Source organism: Paramisgurnus dabryanus, chromosome 1 (assembly GCF_030506205.2).
Source record: "Paramisgurnus dabryanus chromosome 1, PD_genome_1.1, whole genome shotgun sequence".
Classification (NCBI taxonomy): domain Eukaryota; kingdom Metazoa; phylum Chordata; class Actinopteri; order Cypriniformes; family Cobitidae; genus Paramisgurnus; species Paramisgurnus dabryanus.
The window spans coordinates 23,361,733-23,375,889 of record NC_133337.1 but is presented as its reverse complement, the minus strand read 5'-3'; the positions used below and the strand labels follow the sequence as shown (position 1 = coordinate 23,375,889).

General features: G+C 36.8%; 2 protein-coding genes across 5 annotated transcripts in view; one reads left to right on the top strand and one right to left on the bottom strand.

The window, feature by feature from the left end:
- LOC135779353 (uncharacterized) overlaps positions 1 to 9,930 on the top strand; it is a 30,769-nt gene extending 20,839 nt beyond the window's left edge. The window contains exons 3-7 of one of the 4 annotated variants that reach the window (XM_065290069.1): positions 7,150 to 7,312; positions 7,697 to 7,846; positions 8,511 to 8,578; positions 8,917 to 8,960; positions 9,609 to 9,930. In XM_065290069.1, the coding sequence (XP_065146141.1) occupies positions 7,150 to 7,312; positions 7,697 to 7,846; positions 8,511 to 8,578; positions 8,917 to 8,960; positions 9,609 to 9,657 (474 nt within the window). In that variant the 3' untranslated portion in view covers positions 9,658 to 9,930. Of the gene's footprint in view, positions 1 to 7,149; positions 7,328 to 7,693; positions 7,847 to 8,510; positions 8,579 to 8,916; positions 8,961 to 9,608 lie in introns of all 4 variants that reach the window. The other 3 variants (XM_073814079.1, XM_065290068.1, XM_065290067.1) reach the window with 3 other exon arrangements.
- A 1,675-nt stretch (positions 9,931 to 11,605) lies between these two features.
- LOC135752649 (C-type mannose receptor 2-like) lies at positions 11,606 to 13,502 on the bottom strand. Its single transcript, XM_065271141.2, has 3 exons — positions 13,192 to 13,502; positions 12,098 to 12,430; positions 11,606 to 11,971 (listed from the first exon to the last, which is right to left on the bottom strand). Exons 1-3 carry the CDS (start codon positions 13,478 to 13,480, stop codon positions 11,607 to 11,609), a joined length of 987 nt encoding a protein of 328 aa, XP_065127213.2. The 5' UTR covers positions 13,481 to 13,502; the 3' UTR covers position 11,606.
- Between the last annotated feature and the right edge of the window lie 655 nt (positions 13,503 to 14,157).

The window sequence follows — 14,157 nt, the reverse complement described above, 5'->3', positions numbered from 1 at the left end:
CTCCGCCCACTGGCAATATTTGAAAAATGCAAGAAAAGTGGGCAGATCCCAACGGAGATAGAGGGGACGAACTAAGCTCGTATCAAGTGTGTGGTGAGATCGTAACAAGGGCGTGGTGATCTTAAACCTGCTTACGTCACGAGTCATTTTTTGGACCCAATACCCAATAGGAAAATTCAACTGCAGTAGCCACCGTTCAACCTGAAGAGGGCAGCACTCACACCATATATTGCAGTATTGAAACACTTTATATCCAAATGGCAAAAAAGTTACTAAAATCAATGAACAGCACTAATAAAGCATCATTCTTACAGATCATTAACTAAAAAAAGTTGGTTTAGGGTTTAGTTACTCTTTAAAAGAAATACACATCAGGAGGTTTAAATGTACTGAATGTATCAGGATACAGTATACAGTATTATTACCTTCAATGTAGGGCAAGTTACACTAATTCACTGTTTATATGTATTTAAATGTGCCACCCCTCTCTAAGTCTGTGCCCCAGTCCGGCCCCCCCCCCATGAAAAATTGTCTAGACCTGCCCCTGGCTATAGCCCTTTTCATTTTTTTATTTCTGCACCCGTTGCAGCAGAGCAATCTGCCTCCGCTTTTTAAAAATAGTGTGTGTTGATAATAAACGTTTAAACTAACACTGTGATATGCTGAAAATATATATTTTATATAGTTGTTCTTGTAGCCTTATAGACAAGTGAAGTGTTGATTTGAGAGTTAAATTCATCAAACTTACTTTCGGCTGCTATAACCGCTTGTTGGTTATAATAAAAAAACTTTAACAAACAAAATACTCTAAAATGTAAATAAAAAAAGAAATATAACTAGTTTGCCATTTAAAACAAATCTTCTTCTTCTTATTCCTGTAGGCTCCTTATGGAGCATAGGGCTGCAACAACACCACGCCAACGCACTCTGTTTTGGGCTATTTTCTTCAGCTGAGTCCATGTCATTCCGGCCTCCTTCATTTCGCACTCGACTGACCTTCTCCACGTCTGTTTGGGCCGTCCCACTTTCCTTTTTCCTTGTGGGTTCCAGTCTAGTGCTTGCCTTGTGATGTTATCTATTGGTTTGCGAAGTGTGTGTCCTATCCACCTCCATTTTCTTTCCTTGATGTCCCTACCGACTGGTTTCTGGTTAGTTCTGCTCCATAGGTCTGTATTGGAAATCTTCTCAGGCCATCTGATGTTGAGGATGTGGCGCAAACACTTATTGACAAATGTCTGTATCTTGTTGGTGATGGTGTTTGTAACCCGCCATGTTTCAGACCCATAGAGGAGGACTGCTTTCACGTTGGTGTTAAAGATTTGGACTTTGTTGTGCTGGGATAAGGCCTTGGAGTTCCAGATGGGCCGCAGGATATTGAACGCTACTCTTGCTTTGCTTATCCGACTCTTGACATCTTCATCTGCTCCGCCATCAATGTTGACCACGCTTCCTAAGTACACAAAGCGATCGGTCTCCACCAGGGCTTCTCCCTGCAGTTGCAGTGGCTGATGTAATCGATTGTTCATCCTCATCACCATTGTTTTCTTGATGTTAATTTTCAGGCCAGTCTTCTCTGCCTCCTTCGCTAGCCGCATTAGCTTTAACTGTGCATGCAGCTGTTTGTGGGACAGGAGGCCGATGTCGTCCGCAAAATGCAAGTCCTCTAGATGTTTGGTAAAGGTCCACTGGATGCCGGTGTTGCTGCCCTCTGTAGTTCTTCTCATGATCCAATCTATGACGATCAGAAAAATTGTCGGTGAGAGCATACAACCTTGTCTCACTCCTGTCTTTACTGCGAAGGGGTCTGTCAACTTCCCATTATGGATTATCTGGCAAGATGAGTCCTCATAAAGCTGCTGAATGATGTTTATGAGCTTTTGCGGGATTCCGTAGTGCTGCATCAACTTCCAGATAGTCTCCCTGTCGACACTGTCAAACGCTTTCTCAAAGTCAATGAAAGTCATGTACAAAGGAGTCTGCCATTCGATGGATTGCTCAATAATAATACGCAAAGTGCCGATATGGTCTATACATGAACGATCTTGTCTAAATCCTGCTTGTTCTACTCTCAGCCTCTTATCTAGAGCTTCCTTCAGTCTCTCTAGGATGATTCTGTTCAGCACCTTACTGGGTATGGACAGCAGCATGATTCCTCGCCAGTTGCAGCACTGGGAAAGATCACCTTTCTTGGGGAGCTTTACCAAGTACCCAAGCTTCCAGTCGGCCGGCACTAGCTCCTGTTCCCATATCTTCACCAGGAGGGGGTGCAACATTTCTGCTGCTGCCACCGCATCTGTCTTTAAGGCTTCTGGGGGGATGCCGTCAGCGCCTGGTGCCTTGCCGTTCTTCAGGGACTTGATGGCTTTGATGGTCTCTCTCTTAGTTGGTGGATTTGTGTTGATAGAGAGGGGTTCTTCTGTTGGTGGTATTTCAGGAACTATTTGCGGTGGTGGTCTATTGAGAATTTCTTCAAAATGTTCCTTCCATCTTTTTCTTTGCCCCTCATCACTTGTGATGGTTTTCCCATGCTTGTCTTTGACTGACTTGCTCGGGTTAAAGCTCTTCCCTGACAAAGCCCGGGTAATCTCGTATACTCTCCTCATGTTGTTTTGCTTTACTGCTCTTTCTGCCTCTTCTGTCAAGTTGTGTACAAATTGTCTTTTGTCCTGTCTTGCACTCTTCTTCACTTCCCCATTTACCTCCCAATACTGTATTCTGAGGTCTGTCTTCTGTTGTTGATCACAGCATCTGTTGATTTTCTGTTTCAGCTCCCTCCTCTTCTCTATCTTCTCCCATGTTCCCTTCGACATCCACTCCTTCTGCTCCCTCACTTTCTTCCCCAGAACTTTGGTGCACGCATCTTTCCAGGTCTTCTTTATCTCTGTCCAGTGGCTCTCTACTGACTCTTCGGCCAGCTCTGCCAGCACCTCAAACCTGTTCCTGACTTCACAGTTGAACTCTTCCGCTATCTTTTTGTCTTTTATAAGCTGTACATTGAACTTGTAGAATGCTCTTCCTGCAGAGTCGCGGAAGGATCTCAGCTTGGTCCTCAATGTTGCTACCAGCAACTGATGGTCGGAGGCTGCGTCAGCGCCGCGCCTTACTCTGACGTCCAGCATACTTCGTCTCCACTTTCGATCAATAGTGAAGTGGTCAATCTGATTTTCCGTCTTCCCATCAGGTGAAGTCCAAGTGGTCTTATGGATCCTTCTGTGAGGGTAAATAGTGCCACCTATTACTAGGTCGTTGAAAGAGCAAAAGTCTATAAGCAGATATCCGTTCTCATTGCAGGTACCTACGCCATGTCTACCCATGATGAGCTCCCTGTCTGTGTTGTCGTCACCCACCTTGGCGTTCAAGTCGCCCATGACAATCTTCATGTCCCTGCGTGGAGTCCTGTCCCACAGAGACTGTAAGGAACTGTAAAAGTCTTCCTTTTCCGCTTCCTGCGCTGTGTTTGTAGGTGCATAGCACTGGATGATGGTGGTTTTCCTTCCCTTGGAGTTGAACCTGGCTGACATAAGTCTTGGTGAGACGGGCTCCCACGCCATCAGCGCTCTCGCAGCCTCTGATGCCAACAGTAGTGCGACTCCTTGGGTGTGATCGTGCTCCATGTCTTCATGTCCAGAGTAGATGATGGTTTCTCCTGAAGACAATCTGGTCTGACCACGCCCATTCCATCGAGTCTCACATAGTCCGAGAACCTTGATGTTATATCTTTCCATCTCTTTGGCCACCTGTGTTGATTTGCCACTCTCATATAGGGTTCTGATGTTCCAAGTCCCTATCCTGGTCTTAGCCTTGGTCGTGAGAAGACTTGTCGGCGAGCTAGTTTCCTGAAGGCTTTCACCAGCACGCGTCATGGGCCCCACTGAAGAGAAGTCTTCCCATCCAGGCAGTTGTTGGAATGTAGTTGTTTTCGTTGCAGTTTCTGTAGCTTTTTTTTTTTTTTACGGTGTGGGGTTGCTAGCCCCACGCCCAACCCTCCTCCTTTTGCAGCCGGGCTTGGTACCGGCCTAGGCGGAGTTTAAAACAAATCTGAAATGCTTTAATTTCTGCAAGAGTAGTACAGCTGTGTAAGGAATCTGTGTAAGGAGTTATTTTTTGCTATTTCTGCGGATTTCTTTTGCAAAATCTATGCGGAATTTTGCAGAATAATTAAAAATGTTTTAAAACGATCTGAGAGAATGTGCGCTGTGAATATTACAAAACAATAAAATATTTTATAATTACATTTTATTAAAGGATTACCCTGAATTAAACTGGACCAACATGAACCAACAGATAATGGATAATGTGCTGTCACGACCATAGAGTTTTATATAAATTACATATATTACTGTCTACAGTGTAACAGTAAAAAGAAAAAGCTTCTCATAATGAATGTAGCCTATATCAAGATAATTTCATCTGTTTAACAACACAATGTATATTTATCTTGTAAACGGATTTGAAATAATAAATAATTGTCGCGTCACTTAGCAGACGATAGAGATTTCATTATCTTCTCCGCGGTAAGTTTTATTTCAAATTCAAGTTTTACATATTAAATATTAAATAGTTTGTGCTTTCTCTCATAAAAACCTCACAGCAAACAGCACAGACTTCTAAACACACGCGATGCAGTGACTATATCTGCGGTCACAGATTCCTAATGGGGAGAATTAGGAATTCTATTTTCCTCTATAAGGCCTATATTTTCTTCTTTTATTTTATTTTCTGAGCACCGGACTTGTGCTGAGTCTGACCGGACATTTTGAGCGTACTGAACTTAAAATCAAATGAATCAAATATTTTCTTTATTTTTTAACAATTATTCCATAGGTTCCAGTTCTGGGCCCCCCTCACCCTGGGCCCGGGACAACAGACCCGTTTGTCCCCCCCTGTCGGTGGGCGTGATTGTATTTAATAGAGTTTGATAAAAGGGGTCATTTAATTGCTTCATAACAGTTTTTATTTTTGCATAAAAACATAAAGTAATATCAAACTACATTTAATTTGTTATGTTTCTTTTCTTTAAAATTGTATATCTACTACAATCAGTCACATAGGAAAAAGTTAACTACATTTACATACTGTGAATAGTTTTTGAATCGAAAATCGATTCTGAATCTAATCTTGAGCCTAAAAATCAGAATCGAATCGAATCGTGACATTTTCTGAATCGTGCACCCCTATCAGTTTGCATATGTTAAAATACTTGAAGAGGTCATGTTGCCCTATGCTGAAGAGGACATGCCCTTGAAATGGTTGTTTCAACAAGACAATGACCCAAAACACACTAGTAAACGGGCAAAGTCTTGGTTCCAAACCAACAAAATTAATGTTATGCAGTGGCCAGCCCAATCTCCAGACCTTAATCCAATTGAGAACTTGTGGGGTGATATCAAAAATGCTGTTTCTGAAGCAAAACCAAGAAATGTGAATGAATTGTGGAATGTTGTTAAAGAATCATGGAGTGGAATAACAGCTGAGAGGTGCCACAATGTCACACAGATGTCAAGCAGTTTTAAAAAACTGTGGTCATACAACTAAATATTAGTTTAGTGATTCACAGGATTGCTAAATCCCAGAAAAAAAAATGTTTGTACAAAATAGTTTTGAGTTTGTACAGTCAAAGGTAGACACTGCTATTTTTTTGAACACACCCCTTTCAACTAATTGCCCAATTGCACAGCCTTAAGAGCGTGCATATCATGAATGCTGGGTCTCATTTGTTTTCTGAGAATCTACTGAACCTACTGGTAACTTGTTTGCCACGTAGCAATAAAAATATACTAAAAACCTTGATTATTCTGGTTAGTCACATTGTACTGCTATTATTTTGAACAATACTGTATGTCGCCACGTCATGGTAGGTGTGCCATATATTTTCCTGCTTTTTTTGTCCTTTGCCAATCACACCTATGTTTATGCAATGTAAAAGCATTATTATTGTAATCACCATATTTCAGGGGCACATGAATGAAGTAGAGATGCTTAGTGAGGAGAGAAACAAAGCTTTGAATCAATTGCTTTGCAAAATGATTCAGTTTTCAAAGCGTTCAAAACACCACACACGCTGGCAAAACCTGCTGGTCATAATAGTGTAAAAGCAACAAGATCTGTCCAAACATTTGACACTTTTTACAAAATAATAGCAAGATTTGTCTTAAAAATATGTCATAAATATTTCACTTAATTAAGACATAATTAAAAGTGTATTCAGTGTTTTTAGTTTTATTTAGGGCAAACAGATCATTAAAACTAACTTCATTTTTTATTAATCACATGTTTTTCATCAAATCTGTTTATAAACAAAAGTAGGCAAAATTGTAGCATTATCAGTCAGAAGGATGAATTTTTTTTATAAAACAGACTGGAGTTCACTTAACTATATAGACACTGATCATTTCTGATCAACTCCCCCTAGTTGTGAATCATCAGATTTTTGAAATGTAAAGAAGCCTTGTTTGCTAAAATCACATGACTTGGCCGGTTTGAATCATGCTCTGATGATTACGAATCTTTTGTTATGAAATGTTCAAATTCTCGTGAAGTAGTGTTTAGAAAGCGACCATCACTAGGGTGCTGAGGGTGCTTCAACCCCTTATTTTATAGGATTATAAACACAACAACACAAATTTAGTTTGATTTATATTTATTCATTCAAAGTGTCTGTAAGTGGAGATAGCTTCCCTTGTTGTAAAACACTATTTACACAAAGCTGATATTTAACTAAAACTAAAGTTTAAAAGACAGATGCAGGACTGTGGTGTACTGTATGTTGTATAGTGTCTGCTTCATGAAACTGGCTTTTGATGTGATGTCCCTGGTTCAAACCCACCTCGCTTGTCTCTATCCATTTAATAATTTAAATAAATATTTAATCATTTACACTTTGTCATAATTTCATCCGGTTAATGTACAAAAATACTGAGGTGTATTTTTACATTTAAAAAAGTATTTTTAAGTATTTTATAAAGATAGATGCAGAGGCTGCACCCGTGCCCTCAAACTGCAGCAATCTCAAAGTATATTTTATATTTAAACACATTCTTTCAGACAATATCTTTAGTGTGAATGGTAAAGTTTTATTTTCTGGTTAAACAGTACTATTGTTTACTTTATGGGTCATAACACTGTTATTTTGGTGTAATTTTGATTCAGCTCCACAAATGGGAAGTTTTGGAGAGATATCCAGCCCTGCTCCTAGCCAGAAGAACATCAAATGGGTTTACAGCTGAGTGTCTCTGTCCGTGGCAGATGGATACAGAAGAAGCTAAAGATGCTTTTGACACCATAAAGAGCATTTATGAAAATCTTCTTAACGGTGATGACAAAAAATGTAAATGATTAATTCCTGGTTCAGTCTACACCAGTATGTTTATCTATGTCAGATTATGACATTATTTTCTCCTGAGGTGTCGTGAAAAAGAAAGATGTCAGATTACACACTGCTGCACGATCAATCATCATCACATGATGTTCATGATGTCATTGAGAAGGCGGAGCTAATGACTGACTTCTGTAAACTTGAAGACTACACTGACTTGAATCGTGTAGTCTATATTGAGCGTATATTTGATTTGTTTCTTGTGTTTGATCCTCGTTCATTTATTGCATGATGTTTATGTTTTTCTGTAAGTGTGTAGTGGTGTAGGTTATCTCAGGCTTTAAGTAGATTTTGATGTCTGTGTGATCCCATCATCAGCAGTGAGTATGGGAGTTGATCCAGAGACTTCAGCATCAAACAGTGAAGAGACTTCAGACACACAGACTTCATCATTAGATCATCAGGATCTCTCATCTAACATCAAACCTGATCCAACATCAGACTCTGTGTCCTCCTCATCTCTGATCACTGGTACAAATATTTCTCTTTCATCTGACTCACATCATCTTTTACATTAATCAGTTTATTTACTGTAAAGAGCTCATGATGATTTGTAACTTTAAGTGTCACATACTGATCTAATCACAGCTTTATACTCTCTTAACATTTTTATCTTCAACCAAATAAGATTGAACAGATCAGTTAATCTCTGACTTTTTCATTTAAATATCACATATCTTATAAATATCTTAAATAAATATCTTTAATATCTTAAACATCTTTGTTGGTCTTTTCACCGTAACACTATAGTTTAAGCTTTAAATTTAAATATTATATAGGCAATTAAAAGCTAGTTATATTTTAGCATTATTTATCATGATGTTAGCATGTTTTATTATGATTCTTATATACTTCACACGTGAAATGAACATGTTTAAACATAATGTTAGTATGATTTACTGTGAAGGTAGTGAGGTTTAACATGAAATAAGAATATTTTAGCCTGGGGTTGTAACGTGACCCTAACATGGTTAACTTGTTTGTACCGTGTTTTGGCATGTTGTATTACTGTAACATAAATATGTAAATGTCCTTTTAGTTGTTTCCAGCTGTTCAGATTTTCAAAAGTTTCTTGACTCTTATGGTAATATTTACAAGATGTCTGAACTTCTTCTTCTCTTTTCATTTATTTCAGAATGTCCCGTTCATCATGAAGCATCGAGTTTCCCCTACAAAAAAATACTGAGGGAAAGGATCAGAGAGGTTTGTCTTAAAATCATTTACCTCTGAAAGAAATCTGAGTAATTATACTTCTTGAACAAAGAAAACGTTTGAATTTTGCCTTTAACCGGATTTTATTTTTAATTGTAATGTCAAAACATTCAGTGAGTAAGAGTGCTATAATGTTATAATTTCAGTATTCTGTTCTTCTAGTTAATATTAATAATATCATAGTTTTATATCACTTACGTTATACTCTGACTATTGTTTCACTTTGTTTGTCTTAACACTGAATATTTATGGCTCAGCACATACAGTACATTATAGTCTACCTATATAAAGTCATTTATTTAACCGTATGTCTCTCTGTGTTTGTTAAGGGTCATGAAGAGGTGTTGGTGCAATGGCATCCTTGCTCTGGATGGTGTGTTTTATCATCTTTATACATAAACATGTTTATTTCACTGTAGTTGATAAAGAGAACAGAAAAACAAACATTTATTCAACTTTAAGTGCAGTTTGATCAGTCACAATGAAGTCTGATTGTCATGCAAACAGTCTAATAATATTTACGTAGTTTAGGTTTATCATTTAAATGTTGTATTGTTGGGTATCAATATCAAAACAACATAAAAAATGGAAAATTAAATGGTTATAGTAAACATGTATTACATGTTAGCTGACTGATAATGTACAGTGGATATATGAAGGGTCAACAAACTGGTATTTCTGAATGAGCTGAGTTTGGGGTGAAGCAGATTTTAAAAAGTATTTGATGTAAATGTAATATGTGCTGAAAGCATTCGGTTAATATCATTATCTCGGAGGTGGCATCTTGTGACTTACATTTGAGCTTCTCAATTATATATCTTTACATAATCTTGAACATATTTTATATCACTCTTATGAGATATGTAATAAATGGGCAGCTGAATGCATCTTCATATACAATTAAATTATCATATAAAATATAATATACATGATGTGATTTATGTTTTTCAAACAGATACTGTGCTTATATACAGTACTTGTATATTAATGTTGTTCTGCTGTCTTTCTGTCTCTCTTACAGTGGGGCGGAGTGGAAAAACACCTGGGAGCCTAAAGAAAATATACTATAACTAAATGTGTGTGTGTTTTATTGTATTGTTTATTACTGTGTTGTCATTGTTGTTGATAAAGATGTCATTCTAGCCAACAGAGTTATTCTTGTGTGTAGTGTTACTTTATTTTAGTTGCTTATGTTCCCTTTAACATTATGCAAACATTCAAAATGTCCAGTTTTTATCTTTTAATCAAGTTTATGAGGAATGTTACATTCTATCATTTGACAATGTTGTGTTTTAAAGGATAGTTTTACCAAAAAATGTCAATTCTGTCCTGATTTCATCATCATCATCATCTTCTAAACCCTTTCTCAGTTAAACTAAACTAAAGTTTTGAATTTTTATGAATGAAGGTAACCAGAAAGTTAACAGTGCTTGTTTATTTTAATAGCTGGAAATACAAATACATGCAAATCAATGGGTACCATCATGTCAGGGATTTCAGGGGTGAACCCAAACGCAGACAACAAGGGGTTAAACTCAGAATATTTATTAAAGAATAAACAGAAAACAAAAACCCACGAGGGGGCAAAACAACATGAACTAGGATAATATAAAGAACACTAAACTGTACAAGACACAAGACTACACTAAACAGGATAACATTAAACAATGAACTAGACTTCAAGACAGCGTACTCACAGGATTACAGAAACAAACGTCAATGCTGAAGCATGGGACAATGGATACAAGAGGATTAAATAGGGGAGCAAATCAAGAGGGGAACAGGTGATATAAATCAAACAATAATGAGGAGAGGAAGACAAGGGAGCGGGGTAAAAGAGACAAGACACAGGGAACACGTGGTCCAGTAAACCAATACTAAGACCACGTGAACCCACACAAAACATGGGTCTGTCATGATTCTGCCACAAGACTAGATAAAACAAAGGACAAGATGGCAGAACCATGACACCATCAGCTGTGTGTTTACCATCATTTATCAAAACACCTTTTGTGTTCAATGTTCCCTCAAAGAAACACTTATTTTGTAAATCTTAAAATTTTTTGCTAACAAGGTGATAGAGAAACATTACTTTCAAAAACTGTTAGATAAAATTATTTCTGTATACTGCTGTAGAAAACAGTATTTACTTGTTGTTTTGTTTCATTTAAATCAGTGGACTCCAACGTGGTGCCGGCACATTATATTAATAGTCTTGATTGTAATATTTGTTTATTGCATTTTTTTTATATTAGCTTGGCTTGGTTTATGTATAAGATTTTTAAACAATACTAAAACATATCAACAAGTAAAATAAAATAGAATCAACAAGTAAAACTAAAACATTTCGAGTAGATAAATATCAAAAAGAAGCCCTCCAGATTGTTTTATCCAATGTGGTAGCCCTTGTTCACAAAAAAGTTGGAGCCCTCTGATTTAAAGTTGTCATTATGGTGATCAGTGTTTGCTTCAGTTGGACTCTCTGTCTTTACTGTGGATGATGGTTATAGATGAGTTTTTTTAAGAGCTTATATTATTCATCTTTATTTTACAGTCTTAAAGTCTTTACTCTATTTCATTACACAAATATCAGAATCAACTGAACGATTCTAAAGAGTAAATTCAAGGAATCTACAAACTCATTTGATTCACTAAAGATCCAGAAATAAATCTCAATAAACTCTGATATGAGCCGATAATCTTTATTAATCACACATGAAACAGAACAGAAGTGACATCTGATGAGTAAATATCATGAACTTTAACACACTCCCAAAATATAACACATTTATTTCGTATAATTCAACAGTTATTAAAGAAACATAAGAAAATATACTGTGTAAGGAGATTAACATGAATAAAATAAATCTTTTTTAGTATACATGAAATGATTCTGAACTAAGTCATAGTGTTATATTTATCTGTAATATGTTTATAAATGGACCCTAATGCTAAAGAACAAAACTAAATGAAAATCAGAAAATTAACAAAAAAGAAATGATAGACACAAATAATTTTATTAATTATCTTTGCTGCTGCAGATGAAGTTGAGTTGTTGAGATTCAGGGCGGCTGATCCATAGATGATCTCCTCCAGACTGAACTGCTCCAGATTTTACAGTGTCACAATTCACATCTGATGTCCCGTTCCCTGAAGCCCAATTCTGATAGCAGACCATCTCTCCATTCACCCAGAACCAAAGACCAACAGCACAGGAGTGACGTAACCCCATCCACACGGCGTCAGTAGAGGACTGATGAATCACGTCTGTCACCATGAACTGAATCTCCTCTGAATCAACTGAAACCAGATCCACATGATTCTCTCTGCAGTATCTCAGAGCTTCAGACCAGCTCAGATTCATCTGGATCAATATCAGATTATCTGAACACACAACAAACACAAACTACACATCAGATCAAAACAAACATACACAACAAACACTGAACTGAGATCATTTTAATCATGAAGAAACTTCTGTCATCAAACACATTGACTTTTATTACTCACCTTCATAACACACAAAGGTCAGAGAGTTACTGCAAGCCACATTATTCCATTGACCCGGATTGAACTCTGCACATTTTTCAGTATAAGGATTATTTGGTTCATTAGGATGCCAGTTTCTGAATCCAGATTCACTTTTATCTGACCACTCCCATGAGTCACTGAACAGACCAATCCAGACTTCAGATATGTGTTTGTCATTCATGATCTTCTGAATCTGTTGATTCTCAGTCTGATTCCTCACACTGGTCAGATCAGTATGATGCTGTCTGCAGAAGATCTGAGCGTCTCTCCATGATACTGAAGAATCATCAATGATGAATCCTTTACTGCTCTCTGTTTAAGAAAATAAAGATTTTTTCATGATTTACTTTGACTCTTACTACACTTACAGTATAGATGTCAATCTACAGAAACTCTTTACTTATTCAACTCTTCAGTTACTGCAGTGGGTTTGCTTTTCTCTCTCTTTTTATCTGTGCAGCGTCAAGAAAGTCACTACCCAGAGTGATTTTCACATTAATTTGCTTGTTTAACTTTATTCCAGTTAACAACTAACTTGACTTCACTTGGTTTAATGGTCAATGAGTAGATACTTCATGTAATTCAGTAAGTTACCTGCTTCATAATTTCAGACACAGCCTAGGAGTCAAATGCATGGATTATCCACCGGTGGGGTGGGTCAAATAATTAAAAATATGTTTAATTGGTGGGTAGCAAGCGGATGCGTTAAACCATTGACAATGGAATATCATCTACATTCTCTAAAATGTAAACAGGTTTATAAGTTCTGGGCATGTGATAATTTAATGGTCTGATGTGCTTTGCTAGAACTGCAGAATATATTTTCCTTCATAGTATTAGAAATAAATTGTTTAACTTAAATCCTTTGTGTATGTTTGTGATTTACACATTTTATAGAATGTATAAAAAATTATGTCTGGCCACCCCTGAAAAAACTTTCTGGCTACACCACAGGATAATCTCACATGATATTTGTGTTTCTGTGATGTTTATTATTGTTGTCTTGTAAAGTTTACATCTGATGATGTTTTGTTAAGTGAAGGTTTGATGTTATTTTATGAAGCTTCACTCACCATTGTAGCAGATGAATCTCATCTTCATATTACAGCTCTGATGATGCCATGATCCATCTCTCATATAAACACAATCATCTGGACCATTTGAGTCTCCATTAGACCAGTTTGTATATTTCACAGGATCTCCCAGAGACCACTTCCATTTATAAACACCTGTATTCATCAGGCCAATCCAGACACCACTCTTCATCAGCTGATTCATGTCGTTCATGTCATTGATGTTGTTGACTGTGGCCAGATCTGTGTAGTTTTCTCTGCAGTATCTCTGAGCTTCAGTCCAGGTCATCTCTGTGTTTATATAGTGATAGCGGCGCTGAATGCATTCAGATAATGAACAGAGAGCTATGAAAGAAAGAGTTTGAGTCAAATCTCATGAGATTATAAAACAAACATAAAACCACAAACACAAACTCACCGATGAGAAGAAGTCTGAAATATAAAGTTTGAGACATTTCTGAAAAACAAACACATTGAAAACATCAGATGGTGATTTATTCTGTTTGTTTAAAGTTTTAATAATCATAAAATATGATAACAAATATATAAAATACATAATGTTAAATGGCACTCAGTCTTCATAGTGATATCATAAATATTATTTTAATAGGAATGAGAAATAAAGTTCTTACTTTTGAGTTTGTGTGTTTCTTTCCTGAATCTTCTGTTTCTCTGTCTGTGTGTTGTTTAGTTGCTATTATATTATATCTCATCTTTTTAACACCTCACATCATTTGTTTATTTCTTTTGAAAGACTCATTTTCATATTTCATTTCCTTCTTATTTGTTTATTTTTCACCTTCCTGCTTTGTGTCTAACATTAGTAATAAACAAAACTCTCAGAGGTGCGAGTGCTTTGATTTGCATATTGAGATACAGTATGTGTCAGTCAGTGTCACAACAATAGTAAATAATATCAGAAGATACAAGTGAGGTTGATCTGATGAGATATATTAATATATTTAA

Coding starts and splice junctions, on each gene's coding strand:
- LOC135752649 (XM_065271141.2), bottom strand. CDS start 13,480: ATGACCTGGACTGAAGCTCAGAGATACTGCAGAGAAAACTACACAGAT. Junction 12,431..13,191: donor GAGATTCATCTGCTACAATG/GTGAGTGAAGCT, acceptor TTTCTTAAACAG/AGAGCAGTAAAGGATTCATC. Junction 11,972..12,097: donor GACCTTTGTGTGTTATGAAG/GTGAGTAATAAA, acceptor TTGTGTGTTCAG/ATAATCTGATATTGATCCAG.